At 37.5% G+C, this 23227-nt stretch overlaps 1 protein-coding gene across 15 annotated transcripts in view; it reads left to right on the top strand.

The window, feature by feature from the left end:
* The window catches only part of Ptprk (protein tyrosine phosphatase, receptor type K), a 539194-nt gene that overhangs the window by 500652 nt on the left and 15315 nt on the right, over positions 1-23227 (top strand). For 4 of the 15 annotated variants that reach the window (XM_013352406.2, XM_013352405.2, XM_013352407.2 and 1 more), the window contains 10 exons: positions 4522-4682; positions 6805-6840; positions 8769-8780; positions 10992-11176; positions 12841-12928; positions 13951-14027; positions 14228-14245; positions 17319-17355; positions 18727-18824; positions 20026-20142. In XM_013352406.2, the coding sequence (XP_013207860.1) occupies positions 4522-4682; positions 6805-6840; positions 8769-8780; positions 10992-11176; positions 12841-12928; positions 13951-14027; positions 14228-14245; positions 17319-17355; positions 18727-18824; positions 20026-20142 (829 nt within the window). Of the gene's footprint in view, positions 1-4521; positions 4683-6804; positions 6841-8768; positions 8781-9626; positions 10956-10991; positions 11177-12840; positions 12929-13950; positions 14028-14227; positions 14246-17318; positions 17356-18726; positions 18825-20025; positions 20143-23227 lie in introns of those variants that run through there. The other 11 variants (XM_026787350.1, XM_013352408.2, XM_005363668.3 and 8 more) reach the window with 5 other exon arrangements.

Here is a 23227-nt window from a genome sequence, read left to right as displayed (position 1 = left end):
ATATCAGTAGGTAAGGTTTCAGCTAGCATTACAGCAAAATTTAACGAGTCAATCACTTCAATGCAACTCTGCCAACATTTTGAATATTACAAACATTTGGCTCCCTACAATCTGCTAAAACAAGCAGGTGTAAAATAACAGTGCTCTTAGCTTACTGTGATGAATCATAATATGCTTGTTAAATCATGTTTGATGAAGCCGATGGTAATTAACCGTACCATTTCATACAATGATGGAGTATGTTCCCCCTTTATGGCCCACCCATACATCCACCTGCAGAAGTTTATGCTGTTGGCTGCTTTGATAATGAAAGTCATTTGCACATCTGTCAAACTCAAGTACTTGCAAAATGAATTGTTTTAACCGTCCTGAAGTGCACATTACATGTGCTCATGGCTCTGGGGCAGACAAAGCATGAGACATACTAGAATCAATATGTATTTAGTTACAAGAATGTCAATAAAACTTCCATTATCTGTCAATGTAAACTTAGAAGGGGATTCCATTTTTGGTGCACAGTTACTATCTCTCTTCCAGACGATGTAGCCGTTTATACTTCGCTGTGATTGACACTTAGAGCTACTGGCACCTTAATACCTAGTCAGATAATAATGTCCTAGGGTTATATACTTTTAAAGGTTACTTAAGCACACCTAGGGTTACTAATCTCAATCTGATTTCTTTTATAAAGGGAGAAATAAAGTAGAATAGAAAATAGAAAAAAAATCTACGATGTTTGAGTTAATTTTGTCATAGTAACTTTTTTTTTACATACATGAACACACTTAACACTGATGTTAGCTCCTGGAGATTGAGAATGCCATTAATGAAAGCCAGGGTCGTTGTGAGAGTGGAGGCACACGGGACTGTCTGATTGTGCCCAACTCTGCAGCTACTCACAAAGGTTATAGTCTTGTGCAGTTTGCTCACTATCTGAGTTTCTATGAATCTGGAACACCCTTGCTAGAACACTTTCCCTTTCTGTTTCTGGAAAAATACTTTTTTTTTATTTTACCCATTCATGAAACACAGATAAATGATTCATTCATAAATCCTGAAAAGTTTGGAATCGTCATTTCCAATTGCCGTTTTCTGCGTGCCCATCTTTATATTTTAACGTTACATGGAAACCAAATTTCAGTTTGTCCAATTTTTTTTTCAAATAGACCTCTCACATTTTTAAAGAAATGAATCAACACTTTAACCTTGGCCAAGACGCAAAGACTTGAAGGAAATTTGAAAGTTTCACTTGCTTGTTTTTGAGACAAGTTCTTGCCATGAATCCCAGTTCAGGAAGACTTTGAAAGTCCCTGGCTCCACTATCTACTTCTACTTACTGGGATTGGAGATGGGCAACACCGGCCCTGGCTAGAACTTATTTGTCAAGCATTTTTCCCTGCTGTTTCAAAATGTAAAATGACAGCTTATTTGTGCTATATTCATGTTTTATTCTGATGCTTAGCAACTGGTGTTCAACCACTGTAGTAGGCTGCCTAGTGCGGCAGGAAACACAGCATAAACAACTGAGTATTGTGTAATAGCTTAAGCTATGGAATGAGGTCATTCTTCATTGCTTATTAGATAAGCAACCTTGGGCAAGTTATTTCACTCCCCTAAGCCTCAATGAACTCATCTATATGATGAGAATCCTTAAACAGTTTTCAGTGGATTGATCCGAGAATTAACTGAGTTAACCAATGGAAAGTGCCAAGTATGTAACAGGCCCAATTTATCTCTTCCACAAGTATTTATTGAGAGCCTGCTTTGTGCCTTAAGTATTCAAGCACTGTTCCCATGCCCAGAATGTGCAGGTGATCTTTCCTTATTGAGCACATAGTAGGGAAACGACCGAAAACTGATCTGATGACGCGTGACTAGTGTCGTCTCAAGAGCTGAGCATGTTACTATAAAAATCATCTGAATCAGATGGCACAGGGAGCAGCCATATCAAGCCTGTCCAAGGAAGTTTATTTGGAGTCGCAGCGAGTAGAAACTAGCCAGATTTCAGAGACTTAATGATGTTGTAGGCCTAAGGACAAAAAATATGTCATGATGGCTAACTAGCAGGAAGTTTGGAATGCATAAGTCTGTCGGCTCCATACAGCTTAGTTGTATTTAATTAGAGTCAAACACTTTTTTAAAAAAAATAAAATAAAATCATTGCTGGGCAGTGGTGGTACATGCCTTTAATCCCAGCAGAGGCAGGTGGATCTCTGTGAGTTTAAGGATAGCCTCATCTACAGAGAGAGCTCCAGGACAGCCAGGGGTACACAGAGAAACCCTGTCTCAAATGCCCCCCCATAAACAAGTAAACACAGAAATCAATCAATCATTCAGTTGTGCTAGCCTTTGTATTTGTCTTATGTCCGTTTAACTGTGAAATGACAACCATTGCTCCCAATATTAAACGAATAAGTTGTTCAAGTTTGGAAAAATAAATCCAGGGAGTAGAGAGATGACTCAGCTGTTGAGAGCATCGGCTGCTCTTGCAGATTTGAGTTTAGTTCACAACACCATTGTCAGGCAGCTTACAACTGTGTCTGTAACCCCAACTCTAGAGGCATAATATGTTCCTCTACAAGGAACTGTGCTCACGTAGATGTGTACACATTCACACACACACACACACACACACACACACACACACAGAGCTTTAATAAAATAAAAACTCCTGAAAATGATTAAGAAAACTAAGATACCCATTTTAAAACATTGCTTATATTTTTAAAACTTGAAGCCATTTCAACATTTGGGTCAAGTGCTACGAGTCTTGGGACAAACTGCCCGGTACAGTGTCTCACCCCTCACCTAGATTTGTATGCTCTGTCTAGCTCTTTATATTTCTGCAGGCTTTACCCCTGGCCTAGGAGGGAAAGTTGGTAGCACTTTTAGTGTGTGCAGTAAGTGCTGTCAATAAGCGACAGTGGTGATGATAGTGATGGTTGAGATGGTGTAGGGGTCGTTCTGGTAGCGGTAGATAATAATCCTTTGTCTTTGTTTTTAATATTACTAATACCTACTTACTGTTCCTTTTAAATGCTTGAGGGGTGCCCATCAGCAAGTCATATTTATACCTGATTTATTCAGTTGTGAGTGAGATCTGTTTGTGTGTGTGTGTGTGTGTGTGTGTGTGTGTGTGTGTGTGTGTGTGTGTGTGTTCTGTGTGTTGGTTGTGTGCCCCTGTGGTGAACTACTGCAACTCTCAGAGAAAAATAGACTGGAGCAACTCTAAGCCTGTAGACATAAATTCCATCTATTCAATGAACCTTTGTAGTATTAATGGTATGTTTAATATAGACAGTAGTGGGAGACCAGAAGAGAATGCCTTGCCATGGACCTCCAAAATGGCATTCTTAACAACAGGGGAGTATTTCCCAGGCAGCATTAATTGCTACCATAAATTGAGTGATGGGAGTTTAAAGTGGACAGTGGTTTACAGCACCTCTGGGTATAAATTTCCTGGTGAATATGAGTTAAATATTTTATATGCACGTAGTAGATTTTGAGTGTGTGTCTTACGGATAACAGAGAAACAAAAAAAATGTTCTTGATGTGGGAAATAAAAGGCTCACTATTTGTGCAGTTTGCATTGTTATCTCTGATTTTCACAGCGTTAAATCATTCTCCTGCTGTATTCATTAGACATTTCTGCAGTGCATAGTATGCATGAGAAGTCTAAAATACCTTTTAGGGTTTGACCTTGTCAACCCTCCAAGACGACAATAATCGACATTCCAACTTTGCATATCAATTTTCAAATTTTCCCCAGTACCTTTCTTACACAGCATATGATTCAGTTTGATCTTTTAATGAGTGCTTTGTATCATATAACCAGGGCTGACTTTCAGAGACTTTGGATTAGTTTTGATGGGTGCTGTAGTTGCCTGCTCAGTGTGTCCGTGCTCTGTATGTTTATGCTTGTACTTAGGAGCAGCAGAGAGTAGAATGGGCCTTTTCCTTGTTTCTGTTGGCCAGCTCTGCTAAAGCAAAGCTAGGCCATGTTGTTGGCAAGACCTTCAAGCATTTGATCAAAGGCAGTTGTCACTCAGGTGGAAGACTGGAACTTGAATTTTTAAAGTTTTTCCTTAATTCATCTGCGAATTAACTGTACTTTAGAAGCATTTGTTTATACTCTTGAAAGAGCGTTTTCATGGAAATTATTTATTTTTTATTTTTGACAATTTCATACATATAAACAACGTAGTATGATTATAGCAACCTTCCCGTACCCTCATTTTACTCCATTTTTTTTTTCTCTCTGATCCCAGACCTGAATAGAAGAAATGATTGTTTGGCAACTTGAGTTTTAAGGATCTAACAAATATTAAGTGTGCTACATCAACCAGCCGATGTGATGGTTTGTGTGTTGTCTTGACTCCTGAGATGATGAACAGTTCGTAGGTTTTCCAATACATGTCTGTAGCCTTGTCCTCAGGCTCACTTGAGCTTCTTGATTGCTGGTGTCAGCTGTCCCTCAAGGCTCACCGCACTCAGGGCTCCCTTTTGTGTTTGCTTTGGCAGCAAGCTTGCTAAAAAGCGCAAAGACGCCATGGGGAACACGCGGCAGGAGATGACTCACATGGTGAATGCTATGGACCGAAGTTATGCGGATCAGAGCACCCTGCACGCAGAGGATCCCCTCTCCCTCACCTTCATGGACCAGCATAACTTCAGCCCAAGATGTAAGTCGTTCATTATAGTTTTGCTCAATGCTTTGGAGGCTTATTAAGTGCATCTAATTTTCTACAATATCTTTTGAATAATGAAAGAAACAGCCAGAAAACAAACCAGCTGAGAAGAGTAAAATGGAATTTACAAAAAAGACCTCTTTGTTCAGTTTGGTACAGGATTTAGTTTAACTTTAAGCTAGGGATTTTGTCATGAAAGTATAAGAAACATTCCAAAACAAGACATAAGGCAGCATGTGTCATTGAATTAAGCTAAAAAATGGTGTTTTCTACATAAGATTAGTGTTTGTCAATTTAAACTTTTGTCTTTTCCTTTATAGAAGATAAATGTTCATTAGTGATAAGAAGAAACATAGTAATGCTTTTTAGGAATTAGCGGCATAAGTAGTTATTCCATTAAGGTAATCTAGTATTTGTCCTGGGCCATTTTAATACCAAAAAACTAACCACAGAGATGGGGAGGTAAGTTGGTGAAAAAAGTATTTACCAGACAAGCATGAAAACTGGAGTTTAGATCCTCAGAACCCACATAGAAACCAGGCAGGTGTGGCATCCACCTGTAATCCTATGTCTTGGGAGGCATAGATGTCCCCTGGGAACGCTTACTAACTGGACTAGCTGGAATTGGTGAGCTTCAGGGTTCCTGAGACCCTATCTCAATGCATTCATTGGAAGACTGAAGAAGCCGCATAAGATCAAGTCCTCACACATGGTAACATGCATACATTCACACATACCATCCAAACAAGAAATAAAGTAACTACTTGAAAGATTTGTCTTTTACCTTTCTAAGTATCAAGTATGAAAACTAAAAGTGTACTTGTGTTACCTGGCTCGCAAAGATTAATGAGATCACATCCACGCTCATCTCTCCATTCCCCAAACATAGAATCTTTCAATATGACTAATGTTGACCTATTGAAGAAAGTGCTTTGGAAATGTTTTCACTGAAGTCCTGTTTAAGCATGGGGAGTTGGATAATTGCATAATTTGAATTTCGCATGAAAATTATTCCCTTTCAAGGCTTTATGTTTTTAAATTAGTTATATTTAAGTTAACATGCCTAAGTCATTTCTTCAAATCTTCAGGTAAAATTCATGCTTGAGATGGACAAATTAAGTTTGTTATTAGCGTTCATATTTTGGTAACACCCTAATTTGGTAAACATGGATATAAGAAGACAAGAAGTAAATAATAAAATTCATATTTATATGGAAATTATAAACATAATAAATGGTAAAGTTGCACAATATTTTAGACGATGTCTTTATGTCATTTCGTAAAGGGAATTTTTAAAAAAACCTTTAACTTGGTGAAATTTTTCAGTAATTCTTGACCTTGAATACAGGCTGTCATTTTTCTTGTGTCTATTCACACTGAGTGGAAGTTAGAAGTACTATGTCAGTCATTTTGGATTCAGTTTTAAACATGATAGGGCCTTTGTGGCCTGTCTTATTTTTGTTTCACTATTAAGATTTAACAGCAGAGAAGGACATAAAATTCTATGGCTTTTAAAAGAAAGTTTGCTTAAAATATGAGTGTATCATCTCTCCAAGTACTTGATTCAATATTTACTTGGTTGTAGATCTGACTGTATTTTTGTTCCACAGAACAATATTTTTGTCCTTCTGTATGCTACCCATGTCAGTACCTGACTATAAAGTTACAATTCTGAGTGTGTATCTATAAATATCCAGTTATGAACCTGAAGAAAGGATTAAACTTCTTCCCGACAGTTAACTGGGAAAAATGATTAGAATAATTATAAGTTCTTCGTTTCTGTAAATACCTTACTTACACTTGATAGATCTAAAATGCATGGTTCCATTTCTCCTAATTTTATCATTTTTATAATGTCAAGGTGAATAATCTGGCTTTTTAAATTGAACAGAGACCTGGACTATAATTATAGATACAACTCTCTTGACATTTTACAATAATCCTGGTTAAAAAAAGGAATGTTACCCATGCAAAATACGGAAATCAAAGTAAGTTGTGTAACAATACTTTTAAGAAAATATAAATCAATTATAAAGATTATTATAAAGGTATAAAAATTACATGAAAAGTAGAATTTAGAGCCAAGCATTGCTTCACTAGCTTTGTTTTCCCACAGTGCCCAATGATCCACTTGTGCCGACTGCTGTGTTAGGTGAGGCCCGAAACGTTTATCACCAGTCTTTATTTTATTTTTCTCTTTTGCATGCCTCACAACTCCTTGCATGGGTTGTGTCTTGTCCACATAGTAACTCTTTGCCTTTAGGAAGTCCCTTGGTGTTTCAGATAGATCCCCATAGTCCAGACAGAGACAGCCAACTTTGTTCAACACATTTGGGTCTGGTGGATTTGAATGGCGGGCACACTGTTTAGAACAACACACCAGCGTTAAGCTGTGCTGGATTTGGAGCAGAAGCCCAATTGCTTCTAAGGGATAACTAATGGGAGTAATTCAAACACCTCCACTCCCAGGGGCCAGGAGCGACTGAGCAACTAGCTGATGAGGGAAAGGCAGCTTTAGCAAAGGGATTGTCTAAGTCCTTCTAGCTTTAAAGCAATTAAAGATGCAGTCAGAGGTGAAGAGGGTGACTCTATTCATTTGCTTTTACTTTGTTCTTTTAATAGTTTTGCTAAAGCGAGGAAGTTGCTAGAATCTTGATGCAGGGGTTTGGCATAGACACTACATTCCATGATAAGTAGTAGTATGTTTCAAGAAGTTAGAAGAGACCCCTGTGTTTACCTGGATCACATCTGAGGAAATGGGTGTTATCTTTGATGATCCTGGCCTTTTTAAACCTATATATTTGAAAGCAAAACAAGTTTAATTTCAAATTGCTTCTTATTTCTTGACAAATTGCTCAACAATCATTTGGCCAGCTTGAATTGTATGTTCATAAGTTCTCTATCAGTAACACCCTAGCGGTTCTGCTTACCCAAAAGCACAGATTATCAATACATATATCTTAAAAATGATCCCACATTATATTTATCATTCATATTTAATACTCATCGTGAATATGGAAATTAGCTTATGCATCTCTTTGCTTATGTAGTTATTCAACTTAAAAATCTATCACAAAACATTTTGGAATTTTGCAACTGATCAGTTAAGTAAAATGTACTTCGTGAACTAAGATAATCATTTTAAATTATAATTTTAGAGTTTCTATAAATAATAACTGTTCCAATAGAATCTGTATTCTACCTGCACTTCCCCTGTGCTGTGCACAACAACAGTGAGACAGAGGTGACTTAAGGCATTTTTTTGTAACAGGTGGCATGATTACATAGGGAGGAGCTATACCGGGTGCTCACAGGGACGGTGTCACATTATCAACTGCCCCTACATATGTCATCCTCTCTTGAAAATTGTAGATAATATCAGTATCTCGCACTGATAAGTAGAGTTCACTTAAATGAAAATAGTAGACACTCTGAAGAGAGTGGCTTGCCTAAATGTTAAAGTCCATCATTGTACTTTTCTAAGGGCATGGAGAATTCGTTCTAAATCGCGAGGTCTCTATAGAATTACAATATGAACTCAGAAGATGCCTTTGCAGGTTTCCTCCTCTCCCTCCAGACAGGGTAACCGCTCCTGCCATGCTCCCTCCCCGCCTCAGAATTGTAGAGAGCAAATGAGATAATGCACAAGAGCTTTACAAACTACAAAGCCTAAGCAGTTCTTAAAGTATTCCAAATGGAAAGGGTTGGTCATGTTTAGGGAAAGGTAGAGCTGCTAGCCCAGTAGTGTCATCTGACCTATTTGTACACATTTTCCATCGTGTGATTTTATTTCATTTGGAAAGTGGGCATGTTTGGGTTAAAAGTGATTGGCTTTCTTTGAAAGCTAATTCTCATTCCCATTAGACATCAGATTAATCTCTTCCATTCTTCATTGTTCCCAGAATTGTGGTGTTTACGGTTGTTTTTCATCCATTCATTTTATATATACAACAACTTTTTGAAATAATTTCAAACATTGTTTCATATTGATATCTACTTGATGACTTTGCAAGGCTTAGAAAATTTTCATATTGATTCATATTTTTGTCTTTTGTGTCTTACTGCTTCATTGGGCTTAAGTCCCTATAACGGGTAAGTATATTACAATGAACTCTAGAAACCTTTCAATCAAGCCACAGTTGAAGTTATTATTCTTCAGTGTATAATAAGGATAATGATAAGCACAGGCCCCCTTGCTAGGACTCACGTTATTACGTAGTTTAATGAGGTAGAAATATATTGAAATTGATAATTCATATGTGATTATTCTTGAGACCTTGCTGCTTTTTGTACTATTGTATTAAAGCCTAATGCCACACAGAGGCCACGCAATTTCATGCTAGGATATAGTCATCTGTAAGATGTGCAATGTGAGTAAAGTTTGTTTCTGAGCTCTGTCTAGGGTTTTCCTGTCTACCTTCCCACAGTCTAGGTGCTCATATTTCGCACCCCTCCCTCGCCACATTCTGTTACTTTGACCTCCCCTAATTGATTGTATACCGTGTAACAGAGCCTTAACCAGTTGCTTCTGAATTTAATCTTACTGGGCCATGTTTATATTCCTTATGCCAGTCTATCGATTGTGACATTTTAGTGACAGTAGAACAGTTGACTGCAGTCTCACAGAAGACAGGGGGAACTGAAGCCAGTCATGTTTGCTAGCAAATGTTTGCAAGTAGAGTAGTAGGTAAAACCGGAATAAAAGGTACCAATTCTCTTGAGTGCTGAGGTCATAGCAGGCTCCAAGGGCTTTCTTTTTTTGTTGATGTTACTTTCTTTATTTGTTTTTTTTTCTTTAGTGTGTGGTATTTTTAGACATGAATGCCAAAAAAAAATCAGTTTAATAAGAGAGAGTAAAGATAAATGCAATCAAGCTAAATGATAGAGGCATACAAATCTGATTGTAGGGTTCTTTTTTTTTTTTTTTCCCTTCTCCAGGAAGAAAAAGTGTTTGTCATGGGGACAACAATTCATTTTTTGCCATATCCTATTTGTAGAGTTGGCGATAGGGCAGGCAGATGTACCAGCCCTTGAAATATGTTTCACTGTTCATTAAATATCATTCTCTGCAGTATGCATTATCATTTCAAACGCAAGTGCCCCTAAATGTGTACTTTCCTTTCTGGTAATCAGTGTGACCGTATTATGCTTTTCAAAGTAACTCCCCTTCAACGTTTGTTTTTTTTTTAAAGTGGTAAGTTTAAATGTGATTAATATAAGCATGTTTCTCATTGTAATGCTTAGTTCTGTGGTCATTAAAATGCTGTTTATTCTTTATAGGCAAAATGTTCTTGGTCCTTTCTTCCTCTTTATGGCAGAAAGAGCATTAAAAGTCTCTTTCCGTTTTGAACTAAAACCATGGGGATGTGGTCTACACTTAAATGTGGGTGGGGGAGGCTTCTGTTAAATTTAACTTATTCACTCATTGAATGTTTGCTGAATTTCTAGTGCATGAGTCTATCTCCAAAAATGCAAGATAAGTAAATAAATGATTAAAACACAGGGCAAGGAAGTAGCATGCAAGGAATCTGGAAGTCTCGGAAACATAAGAAATAGCCTGATAATTGCATCATGGAGGGGCTGGGAATAGAAGGGAGGTGCCTTTATTTATCTCCAATACCCCTGGTTTCTTTCACATGGCTGACAGAGGAGCCGAAGTGTACTGTCAATCAAAACAATATTGGTAGTGACAAGAATCCAAGGAGGAAAACCTCCTAGTGGGCAGAAGGGTGGGGATGGGGTTTTGGGCTGGTTTGTCGGGGTTGTGCTGTACTGAGAACCCCAGCTGGTAGAAAAAAGGAGGGAAAAGGTGGCAAGATGAGTGGCCCTGCGGCGATGCGTTGTCTAAATGGGGTCTCTGAGGGAAGTTGGAATAGGAGTATGGAAAAGTTCACCCAATACAGTCAATGGTGAAAACATTTGTCCTGTTGACAGCTCTCTCCTCTGGTCCCAGCCTATGCCGCTGTAACTTCAAATGCTAAAAACAGAGGCAACTCAGCTATGTGTCCTGCCTATACTTTTTAAAAGTGAATCCAGTGTCTCCCTGCTTCGCCCAGCATCCTCTATATTGCTGAAAGACATATATACTCTGACCTTACCCCTTGAGTCGAAATGAAAGGTGATGACTTTGTCTTTATGAGTGATGCTGCCCGAGGCCCCACCTCCACCCCGTGGCTGGCTTTTCTTTTCCTTCTTTCTACTATCGGAAGGATCTTAAGGTCTTTAAATCTCCTTTGCACAGATGTATATTAAACAAGATAACTTTATCTCTTTCTCAATGTTCTGGAATATGAAATCTGCCAGATGAGAACCACAGTGCCACCGCAGAGTCTAGTCGCCTTCTGGATGTTCCTCGCTACCTCTGTGAAGGGACAGAGTCCCCTTACCAGACAGGACAGCTGCACCCAGCCATCAGAGTGGCCGATTTACTGCAGCACATCAACCTCATGAAGACATCAGACAGCTATGGGTTCAAAGAGGAATACGAGGTGAAAGCTTCAATACTGTATTGAATTTGATTTTTAACTGATGCTCAATGACATGTAGCATTTTTCTTCCTTTTAACATTCCAAGAGTGGGATATGCTACAACCTCTCTAGTCCAGCATTGAGTATGCCATCAAATATATGTGTAGAGAGGAGGGTGAAATGAAAGAAAAGAATGCTCCCTTGGAATGTATTTGGAGCTACATTCATTGTAAGGTTCTTGAGAACGGATTCAGTAATGTTTCCGTGTGTTATCATGAACCCTTTGCTCGATCTTCCTACATTTCCCCCTTTCAAAAGTTAAGCACAGGATTCCCAGAGACCCCTTGTAATGTTAGGGATGTTGTCACTGGTTGGCTTAAATTCTGAGTGTTTTTCTGTCTCCTTGCTTACACTCTCTTTAATGATAAAGGCGATGTTAAGTTAAATATGCTGCTTGCCATGGTCCCCTTAATTTTGTGAACTGTTGGTTGAGGATGACAGGGAAGAAAAACTGAGCACCACAAACCAAGTAAACAGCATCTAAACAACAAAATCAGATGTGGGACATTTCTTCTCCCAGCGTGTTTCTCTTTCCCACTCAGACCAAAATACCAGGATTTATCTTACAAAAGAAGTGACTTAATTCAAACCTCCCAATAAACAGCAAAAATAAAAAAGTTCCCTTTACCTTTTGACTTGCTTCAAGATTTCATTGTGGACGCTGAAGCTGAGTTATACTCCTACACACAGTATAGAATTGCACACACAGAAACACGCACATGCTTAAAGCGGAAGGTGCCAAGCATACTTTATTTCAAAGAGCAACCAAAATACATTCAACTTCAAGGGAAGACTTTTAAGTTTTACGTTCTGTATGTGGGCCACCTGTCTACTTTATTTGGGGTGAGAAAAATTATCTTGAAATTTTGAATGCTGGCTTTAGATATGTGCTGAAACACCCAAAATAAGAGCAAGGAATTAGAATATCCTGCCGGAGCTGGTTCTGTTCATTCATTTCATGTACATTTCTGTGTACTTTGCTTCAAAGAACGTTGGCTCTTTGAAGACCCTACTTCCTGTGTTGAGCAAAGTTTAAGTTTTTCTACAAAAAAAAAAAAAGATCTTTACCCATGTTTTAAATTTCTGCATAATTAAGCCACTATCGAGCCCATCTGTCTGTAGGTGCTTGGAGAACAGAACGAGAATCTTTATAAGTCTGTTCCCTAATGAAAGACCCAGTCTTCATGACCTTCAAAGAGAAAAAGATGACAGATCATACATGAGTGTTTTTTTTACCCCCATTATAAGTGCTGATGAACACACCTTTGAAAGATAGCCATCATTAAAAGTAGGTTTGTAAGTGTACTATTATTTAGAATTTTTTGAAAAAGATTGATGCCTCTTCTACTTGTAACTCACAAAATTATAGGTATCTTAAAATTGAAAGATTTTCAAGGTTCTATGTTTCTCTAAAGTTACTGCCAATCTTTCACATGAGTTCTACCCAACCTAACATCCCACAAAACAGGCCTGAGGGCTGAGCAGGAAATGTATTTACTACTGTAGGCAGCCCTGCCCCCACCACCACAAATGTAGCTTTCACTATTTCAATTTGTAGGGCAGATAAACCTGTTGTGAGAAACAGAATTAAAATTAGGTCTGCTTGCTAACTTTTTTTTTTTCAGAGCTTCTTTGAAGGTCAGTCAGCATCTTGGGATGTAGCTAAAAAAGATCAAAACCGAGCAAAAAACCGATATGGAAACATTATCGCATGTAAGTTCCCTGAGAATTCCTGGTACATGTAAACATTTCATGTTTAAAATGTACAGTGAGTCACATTTTATATGGTTTTGAGTTTAGAGAACCCGAGTTGTGGCACGCTGGTCTGCTAACTGATCTATAGGATATAAAAAAAAAATGTTAGCTGACTCTGAAATTGCCATCACCCTCACCAAATTCAATCTCACCCTTTGAGAAATTTGTTGCTTTAAGTTTTTGTATAAATCCATGGGGATTGTTATCAAATGTCTAAGAATATTGGGGTAATGCCAAACTTCTTTTTCACTTTTGGACTGGTGTAGCACTCATGCTGGGCCTAGTTGAGGTTCCTGGGGGTATTTCTTCCACGTGCCTGTCTGCCTTGACCCCCCAGTAACCGTGAGTTATTAATCGCTCAGAATATCCTTTCAGATGATGTCTTTATGAGGAGGACATGCAAAAAGCCAAGTCATCACTAGGGGCAACCTTGGGAGTATTGAGGAGAGCAGATGGTCTGACTTTTAATTACCTGCTGATTTCCTTAAGCCAGTCTACTCTGGTTTGAAATCATTTTAAACTACGTAAAATACATTCAGACGTAACCTATCTCTCAAGGAAAAAAGTAAAAATAGATTCAGAATTCACAGTCTAGTTATATGGCTCATTCTGCCGTAAAATCCCGAGAAAAAGGAATTCCTCCAGCTAAAAAGCATTCCTGAGAAACAAAATTAGAAGCCACACAAGTCCTGTGGTCAAGTCCAAGGCTCAAATGAAGAGCCAGCCAGACCATGCCAGGCTGCCTACAAGCTTCCTAATCTGAAAGGCAAACTAATTGAATGTCTGTTCATATTGTAACTGGTCTAAGTAGTGAGCTCCATATAGTTCTGGCTTTTCTCCCAAAGGACTGATTTGATAATAATACAAAGTATTGCAAATGTGGATTATACAGACCAAATTTGTCCTTAAGTTTTTACCACTGACATTGTCTCAAACTGAGGAATTTGAACAGCTTGCATTTGATTATTTAAACCTTTCAGATGATCACTCCAGAGTCATTCTGCAACCCGTGGAGGACGATCCTTCTTCAGATTATATTAATGCCAACTACATCGATGTAAGTGTCCTTCCAGGGTGTTTCCCTAGGGCGCCCACTGTATCAGCTCCCGTCTGGGAGCTCGATGCCTGTTATTACCTGTGACTTGATTGCTAGCTTTAAAGTAAAGAACAACTGTACACTTTTCCTTGTTCTACATCCTAGTACTTACTGACGCTGTTGTGCTTTTCTTTCACACCTGACTTTGGTTTGGGCTGTAGATTTGGCTGTACAGGGATGTAAGTACCACTATATGTACATAACAGCACCCTATGATAAATATTTACCATAAAAACCCTTAATCACAGTTACTACTAATGCTTAGTCTAGTTGTTTCTGCATGCGTCACCTAATTAGTCTCATACAGTATATTTGTGTTTCATTTTTTTTTGTAATTATTTTATGTTGTGTAAAGAGCTATTTGACCTCCTTCCCCTTTCTTGTGTAGCAAAACAGGGCTATTTCTGGCTTCGGCAATTTATTATGCATTTGAATTTTATTTGTTGATGATTTGTGTCTATGGCTTTTATTCTTACCCTTCCCAAGCATATGTGAGAAGCTGGATAGTATGATGTGTATTAGTGGTTTTGAAATTTCATTTTTTTATATTGGTTTTTGATACTAAAAGATAAGAATGGGGCCAGGGATGTGACTCAGTTGGTAAAATGCTTGCTAAGCATTCAGGAAGCCCTGAGCTCAGTCCCAAATACTGCATAAACCAGGCATGGTGGCTCATGCCTGTAATGCCAGCACTTGGGAGGTGGAGGCAGAAGGATCAGAAGTGCGAAGGCATCCAGAAATACATAATGAATTCAAGGCCAGTTTGGGCTAAATAAAACCCTATATCAAAAATATAAATAAATGCAATAGTAGGAAGACTATTTTGTGGTGTGTGATATTGGTTTGTAAAGTTAAAATTCTTAGGGAAAATATGATTTCTATATTATAATTGAAACAGATGTATCACACATATATATCGAATCATACCACTAAAGTCTGCTTTCATTACATATTGCACTGTAAATTTGGTTATACATATGGACAGGGAAATTCTTTATGTAAGTGAAAGTAATTATCAAATACAATAAAACTTATTGCCAAGAAGTAATATATTGTAGTATATGTAAGGTCTGGCTCTTTGACTCTACTACCTGGTTTAAAATTACACTAGAGGGTCTAGAGAGATGGGAGCATCAGCATTTAAAACATTTGCTCTTATTGCAAATGACCCAGCTATGGTTCCCAGCACCCACGTGGAGTTCACAACCGTCTGTGACTCCAGTTCTGGACTATCTTATATCCTCTAAGGGCCTCGTTGAATACCAAGACATTCATGGTGCGTGTACATTTATTCAGGCAAACACTCACATAAATAAAATAAAATAAGCATGGATAACAAATTCATGGAGATCTTGGGGATGTGATTTGCTTCAGTTTTCTCATCTGCATATTGAGATCCTGATAGTTTGAGGTTCATCCGTTTGCTGTGGAAATGTAATGAAGTAATGCAGATAGCGCCTCTAGTGCAGTGACTAACATGCATCTAGCACTTGCCAGATTTCGGCTATTAATAATTAAAAACCCGAGCTCTGAATGAATTGAATCATAGCATGCATATTTGAAGTCAATGTAGAATATAGTATTGCAGCACATACATACTATCAGCCTTCATATAAAGATGCCATGTAAAGCCCACCTCTACTAAATTCTGCAAATAGGATATTTGCCACCCCTACGGACTTCATGTTTTACAGTTATTTCGACAACTATAGCCAATCGATTTCATGTATTAAGAATAGTCTATAAGTGTATTGGTTAATTTTTCATCATAATTTTATTTTCATAACATTTTTAAGTTTTGTCAGACATGTTCTCTAGATTAAAAGTCACCAGAATTTCTCTTACAACTTTGTCATTGTTCTTAGCTATTTAGTTCAACCTGCCATACACACTAGAGCCTTGCTATAATACTATTTTATGGTTCATTGGGTGGGATTTTATTCTAAATGAGATTTGTTATACAACTCTGTTAAGATCCCAGTATATTTTGGCTAAATACAGTGCAATCTTATAATTTCCCTTTCTTGTTTGTTTGTTATATGCAAAATACATCTGCATTTGGTAGATCTCATTTAAAACAGAACATGAAATGCTTATGAAAAAACATGATGTTGTATCAACTTACTCAGAAATCAAAGTCAATTGGGCGTGATGATGCTCGCCTTTAATTCCAGTACCTCGTAGTCTGAAGCAGGTGGATTTCTGTGAGTTAGAGGCCAGCCTGCTATATAGTGAGTTCCAGGCCAGCCAGGGTTAGTGAGAACCTGTCTGAAAATATTAATAATAATGATTTTAATTTTCAGTATTTGCAACAGTGTGGTACACACTGTGTTCCTTCTTAGATCAGAGACTGTCTTTTACATTTCATTGTGTATGTTTAGAGCTGACCATACCAAATATGGACACATCTTAACAGATTCTTACTATAGCCTTAGGTGAAAGCAAGCAAATTTACAACTTAACCCTATCATGCCATCAGTATTTTTCAACACATCTCTGGCAAGTTGACCCATTTGGGAGCACCTAACACACAAATCATTCTTTATCAGGAAGAACCAGTAAAAACAATATATTAAATGTTTATGCACAGCATGTGTACACTGAAAAGTAAGCACTAAAATTTTTGTTCAAGAAAAAGTGCAGTTTTAAATTGTTTTTCCCTATATATGTGCGTGTAAATTTCATTATCAATACACACAAAATAGTGCCTACAGATTCCTGAACATGTTACAGAACGAATAAAAATTAATTTCGGCAGGACTTTGATTTGAGCACACATGCATTGTCCAGCTCTAACATTGGAATGATCTGTTTCTTTTCTTTCTTTCTTTTTTTTTTCTGGTTCTAATATGTCCTTGTCCATTTGTAATGCAGTGTGTTGTACTTTTGGATGATACAATAAGACTTAATGTTTTTAAGCAGAATCTTACCAAGAATGAGTGATTTAAAATTTATATGAAGGCATAAACATTTCAGTAAAACTGAACTCCACCTCTGAGGTTATTCTGTGACAAACAAAATTCAATTATATGATTTAAATTCTAATCAGAGCCCCCAATATAATTAGGCCTTGTTTTCTGCTTCCTTTTACATAACGTAGGTTTGAGAAGTGAACTCTGTGTTCGCTACTCAGTCTGGTCTTTTTATTGCAATCTAATTTTGACAAGTGGTTGTCTTCCCCTTTTTTATGCCTTCATTTATTTATTTCTGACAGCTGTTTAAAATGATAACTAATTTGCTTTCCTACTTTAGGGCTACCAGAGACCAAGCCACTACATTGCAACTCAAGGTAAAACTTTGTCTGTTAAATACTGCATTTATAATTATTTATATTGAATATTATATTTATATTTCTTATTATCCAGTAGGGGATTTTATTTTGTAATTTTATCTTTTGAAAAATTTGGCTCTTCCTAAATTGTGTAGTATAAATATTTCTTCATAATTTAGAAAAACTTGACTTTGAGTCTTTTTTAAATTAAAATCCTCCGATTATGTCTGTGATTTGGTTTTTGATGGTCAGATATCTTAACACAGTATCAGTAGTGCTGGGAAGACGAACTACTTATTTTTGATGAATAGGAAGTGACTTGTTCTCCCTGCCTTGGGTGACTGTCATCTTGTAGCCAATTCTGTCAGTCTGCAAAGCAGTAAGACACAGACCAATAATTATGATGAGATATACTGTCATCTGGCAATTTTTGACAAATCAAGACTGAATAAAACATAGACCTAAGGGAATGTATAAAGTCTGTTGCTTATGGAAAATAAAAATGAAGTAAATTGATCATATCATGATGCCCTAGGAAGCGAAAGTATCGAAACAAGCACACAAACCTGTAATCTCCTCAAAATGTCTCCTGGCCATCCAAAGAAGACCAAGCATGACCAAAGCCATGTTTATTCTTTTACTGGGTTTTTGTTGTGTTTAGCTTTGCTTTGCTTATCTCTTCCTTCAGTGTTGATTACATAGCCCAGGGCCTTGTGCCTGCTAGGCTAATGCTACCAGGGAGTTAAATCTATTTCCTGAAATTTGCTCTTTTAGCTGAGGTCATTTTGTCCAGATTTTCCCTTTTGTTTTTGTCACTGGGTTTAATTGAATAAGTATTCTTTACAGTTGGAGATATGCACTATTGTGCTGACCCATACACCAGCTTTGTAGTTCTGAGTGAATGATAGCCCTGCACATGCCTTTGCAGTTAGATAATCATGCAGATTAATAGTAATAATAATAATGGTAGGTAAGGACATGGCATTTAATTTTACTCATACATTCTTCATAAATGATGGGCATTTATTTATTTAGCAATATGAGCTGCTCCTCTGCCAAGTGTTCAGAGAGTTCTGTATCTACATACATGTACATGGACAGTGGAGTGCCATAGGGACAGAAATAAACACCCTAGAAAGTAGTGGTACCTTCTTATGGATTGCTAAGTACAGAAGAAAACTGAGGAAAAGCGTGTTCATGCCTATGATGTTTCGTGTATTATATATTCTGGTATGAGCTGAAATTAAGTGGATCTGGTTCTCGTGGTGCTATGAATTAGAATTTTATCTTTTTTTTACCCTGTATCACATAACCGTACCTTTCACATTAAATAAACTTTTTATTAACTATGTTTCTGATAACACAATCTGAAAAATAATTTGTTTATAGGCCCAGTTCATGAGACCGTCTATGATTTCTGGAGGATGGTGTGGCAAGAACAGTCTGCCTGTATTGTGATGGTGACTAATTTAGTGGAGGTTGGCCGGGTAAGAGAAAACTACGTTAATTTTCTTTTTTTTTTTTTACTTTTATGGGTATTCTTGAAAAGCAATAATCAACTCACTTAGAGAATACTATCCAGCAGTTTAAGAATACTTCATATGACAGTCCACACCAGTCTGAAGGACAGGTTGGTGACAATTCCGGTTGCCATCAGATAACCTTCATCCAGTAACTGATGGAAAGAGGTGCAGAGACCCACACACAGCCAAGCATTGGGTCGTGCTAGAAGGACACCACCAGGGAGCCCACAGAAGCAGCAACCTGGGCTCACAGGAGCTCACAGAGTCTAGACCAACAGCCAAGAATCATCCATAGAACAGACCTAGGCACTCTACACGTGTGACAGTTGTAAAGCTTGGTCTGCTTTTGGGAACCCTAGCTGTGGGGGCACTGTCCCTAATGCTTTGGCTGGCTTTTGGTAACCTGTTCCTCATACTGGATTGCCTTACCACACACAATACAAAGCGAGGAGCTTAGCCCTTCCTCCACTTGATATGCCATGCTTTGTTAACACCCATGGAAGGCCTGCTCTTCACTATACAAAAACAGCAGAGGAATGGATTGGGGGAAGGGCGACTGAGGGGAAAGGGGGGGGAAGAATGAGAGGGAAGAAGAGAGGGGAAACTGAGGTTTGGATGTAAAAATAAATAAATAAATTTAAGTAATGAAAAAGAATATTTCGTACTCAGAACATTTCACTTGAATGCTCCTAAGTGAACGTTCAATGAATGAAAAATACTTGGTGTCTCATTGGGTAATCAAATAACATTTAATTTTTCAAAGATAATTTTTGGAAACTTTGTTCATGACCACTCCCCTGCCTCCTCCAATTCCTTCCTCATATCCTGTCCCCAAATTCACAATCTCTTCTTTATTGTTACTGTTACATTTTTATACAGCCTATTCTGTCCATATAGTATTGCTCATATATGCATATATGCAGAGTAGGGCTGGCTACTTGGGACTAGACCACTTATGAAGGAACGCCTGGAGGAAGTGACACAAGCTTAAATTGTGTACTGAAATATAGCTTAGCTATTAGACGTAAAAGTCTTTGAAAGCACACATTCTGTTTATTGTGTGATGTGTTCTCAGCTCTGTTTGCATTGTGGCCTAAATGTATCATCTTGGCTACTGTGTATGTGTTCAGACAACTCTATACCTATGCATTCTTCTCATCGTTAGGTGAAATGCTATAAATATTGGCCTGATGATACCGAGGTTTATGGTGACTTCAAAGTGACCTGTGTAGAAATGGAACCCCTTGCTGAATACGTCGTTAGGACATTCACCTTGGAAAGGGTAAGCGTTAAAAAGCTTATATTGAAAATATGAATACTGCAGTTTTTTAAAAAATAACACTTCCAAGTTTTTGTTTTAATTACTAAGAAGTCCATCCACCCATCTATCCATTAGCTTACAAATTCATTTTGTTTTGTTTTGCTTTGTTTTGTTTGGAGGGGATGTTGTTGTTTGGGGTTTTGTTGTTGTTGTTTCTGTTGTTTGTTTCAGCTTTTCTCATGGAAGTGTCTTGCTACATAGCTCTGCATATCCTGGAACTCACTGTGTAGACCAGGCTGGCCTCAGACTCAGAGAGATTTGCCTGCCTCTGCCTTTCAAGTGCTAAGATTAAAGGCATATGCTGCTAATCCTAGCAAGCTACAAATTCTTATTTGAGAGCTGAGCCTTGGGACATATATTAAAATCCCTACTCTTGAGTCCTCACCTGAAGGGAAAGATATAAAAACTGTAGACAAGAGATTATGTTATATAGCTGCAGAGCACTGTATAAAGTAGCCTTTGGGAATTGAAATAGGAAATATTACTGAGGTAGAAGAGGAAATGTTTGGCAAAACTAAAGGGGTTATGGGGAAGAAAACATTTAAAATGGCATGCAGACCTGATGGAAGGGAGGGCAAGAGATTATGTCAGGGGAAGGTGTTCCTGCAAGAACAGAGTCATGCCATAGCCCTAAGCCTTAGTTTTTTCCTGTTCTGGGAAGTGACTCATGGATAAGATGTCAGAGATACGTAATTAATGATAAAGGAAATATGGAAGACAAGAATCACGGAGCCAGATGTTTGGGCCAAGTTGGCACCCATGTGATGTTAGCATGTGAGTTAGGTGGCCATTGGAGGGCTCTGAAGCTGAATACATCAAAACTAATCATCAATGTTTAGTTTTATTTTCATTAATTGAAGTTTTCCTTGGTATTTTCATAGTATAAAATGCATTCTAAATTACTCTCCCCACCTCTGTCAGTTCTATCTCCTTTTCATATACTCATAAATTTTACTAGTGTTGTGACCTGCTGTGTTTAAGGTGAAGTACTAAAGAAGTGAGAGACAGAGAGCGCTTTTAAAAGAGGCATAGGCACAGAGCCATGGATGCTGCAGCAGTGCTTAACAGATAGTAAAACACACAAACATGTAAACAAAGGTGCATGCAAATCTATGAAGAGCAGTAAGATCAATTTGCAGTGGTAATGCAAATGAGACACTGAAATCTCTGAAGACAGGCAGCTACAAAACTGCCTATGGAGAATGCTCAATGAATATGGATATACCATTTTGTACTTCCAAATGAGCAAGAAATTTTACAAAGAATAATAATCCTCATTGATTGTGTGTGATCACTTAGATCCTGCATTCATTAGTGATCAAGTTAAAATACTTTGGGTGTCTAAAAATCAGTATAGCAGTTTATCTGTAGAATTTCTTAAACATCTTAAAATCTAGACATTTGAATCATTTACCTATCTTAAGTCTATACTTAGGAAGTTATTTATATGTAATATCTTCATTTGTATTTTTGGAAAATTCTAGATAGCTGTAAACATGGAGTAGTAGAGAAATAGTCAAATCATCATGTACACAAAATATTACAAAATTAAAAACTCATAAAAATAACAATAGCATAAAGGCAAGTTATATATTAAGGAGGAACGCCAACTAGGGAAAATACATTTAAAGCCAGGTTGCTCAAAATGATCAATAAAATACCTAAATCACTCATTCTAAATGAGACACAGTGAAAAATTTCAAACATTGTGTAAAGTGTACCTTACTGGAAAGCATGGAGAATAGGTAACTAGAGTTACTATCAGAAAAGTTACTCTTAAAGTCATGCATAAACTTTGACACACAGTCATGCATTTTGGTCGAGACACACCAATTGTCCAGCAAATTTTATTTCTCAAAAACTGGTTCAAAAATAATGGTGAGCAGATGGGAGGGGAAAGGGAAAAAGAATTGTTAAATTTACCATTGAAATGGAACTGTGGTTTTGCAGTTGAGATTTTTTTCTTTTATCCTTTGAAAGAATGTGCTTGTCCATTCTTTTAGCCAGAGAAGATAATTAAAATTAACAAAGTATATTTGGTTAATATCAGGTATCATAAAATGAGATGTGAATGACTAGGCAACGTGTGTCCCAGACTGGGATGTGTGACATTAATGTCACCTCACAGGTTTAACTCCATTCCAAACAGAATGCCAGTAGAGTCTGAGCTTTTTACTTTCTGTTATGGATAATATAAAATAGTGGTTTTGGAAGTAGAACACACTTTTGGTCATTCGTCAGAAATTCCATGTATGTATGTATGTATGTATGTATGTATGTATGTATTTGACAGTACTTGGGGTTGAACCCATGACTTGTGCACATCAGAAGAAGAAGTGCTCTTCTGCTGAGCTACATCCCAAGCTACACAGGCGTTTTTAAATGAAAGAATTCCTGGTGAGATGTTTACTGCCAGATAGGAAAAATTATTTTTTTAAAATTCAGTCTTTGGCATGTGACCGGAGAAGAAAGAGAGTGCAGCCCGTGGAACCACTCTGGCAAAGTAGTTTAATATAGAGGATGTGAAAAGTAGCAAAAAAAGAAGGTGATTTTCCCATGTTTGTGATTTCAGGATGACTTTTGTCAGGTTATTTGTAGATCCCTTCTTTGTGTAGCGTAGTGTGCTAGGAATTAATATTGGGAAGAATTATAAGGCATGATTCCTAACTCCTGAGGTTTTGATAACTCTGGTTTCTGTAAGACAGGCTATGAAGATAAACTGCCATTCTCAAATTGATTTATTTAGTTCATATGTTTTTGCTTTTCCTGATTGAACAAGTAAGATTAATATCTTCACTGGTAGTGCACACTAAAGTTAGATTGATATAGATTTTTTTTTCTTTTGTAGGAATACAGATCCTTAAAAATGAATTTTTCAGTATTTTATTTACAGTGTCGATGCTTCCTCAAACCTCCGGTTTCTCTTATGAAACGGGAGAGGGTTTTGTAGAAACCTTTATGAGGTTTTCTTCGATTAACCTGGAAGGAGAGAGAAAGAGCAGTGGACGCTTCAGTTCTTTTATTGTGTTGTTACTAGAGATGATGC

The sequence above is a fragment of the Microtus ochrogaster genome, linkage group LG9, assembly GCF_000317375.1.
Source record: "Microtus ochrogaster isolate Prairie Vole_2 linkage group LG9, MicOch1.0, whole genome shotgun sequence".
Lineage (NCBI taxonomy): Eukaryota > Metazoa > Chordata > Mammalia > Rodentia > Cricetidae > Microtus > Microtus ochrogaster.
Note: the sequence above shows the minus strand (reverse complement) of the source record. Positions and strands in the feature narration are given on the sequence as shown.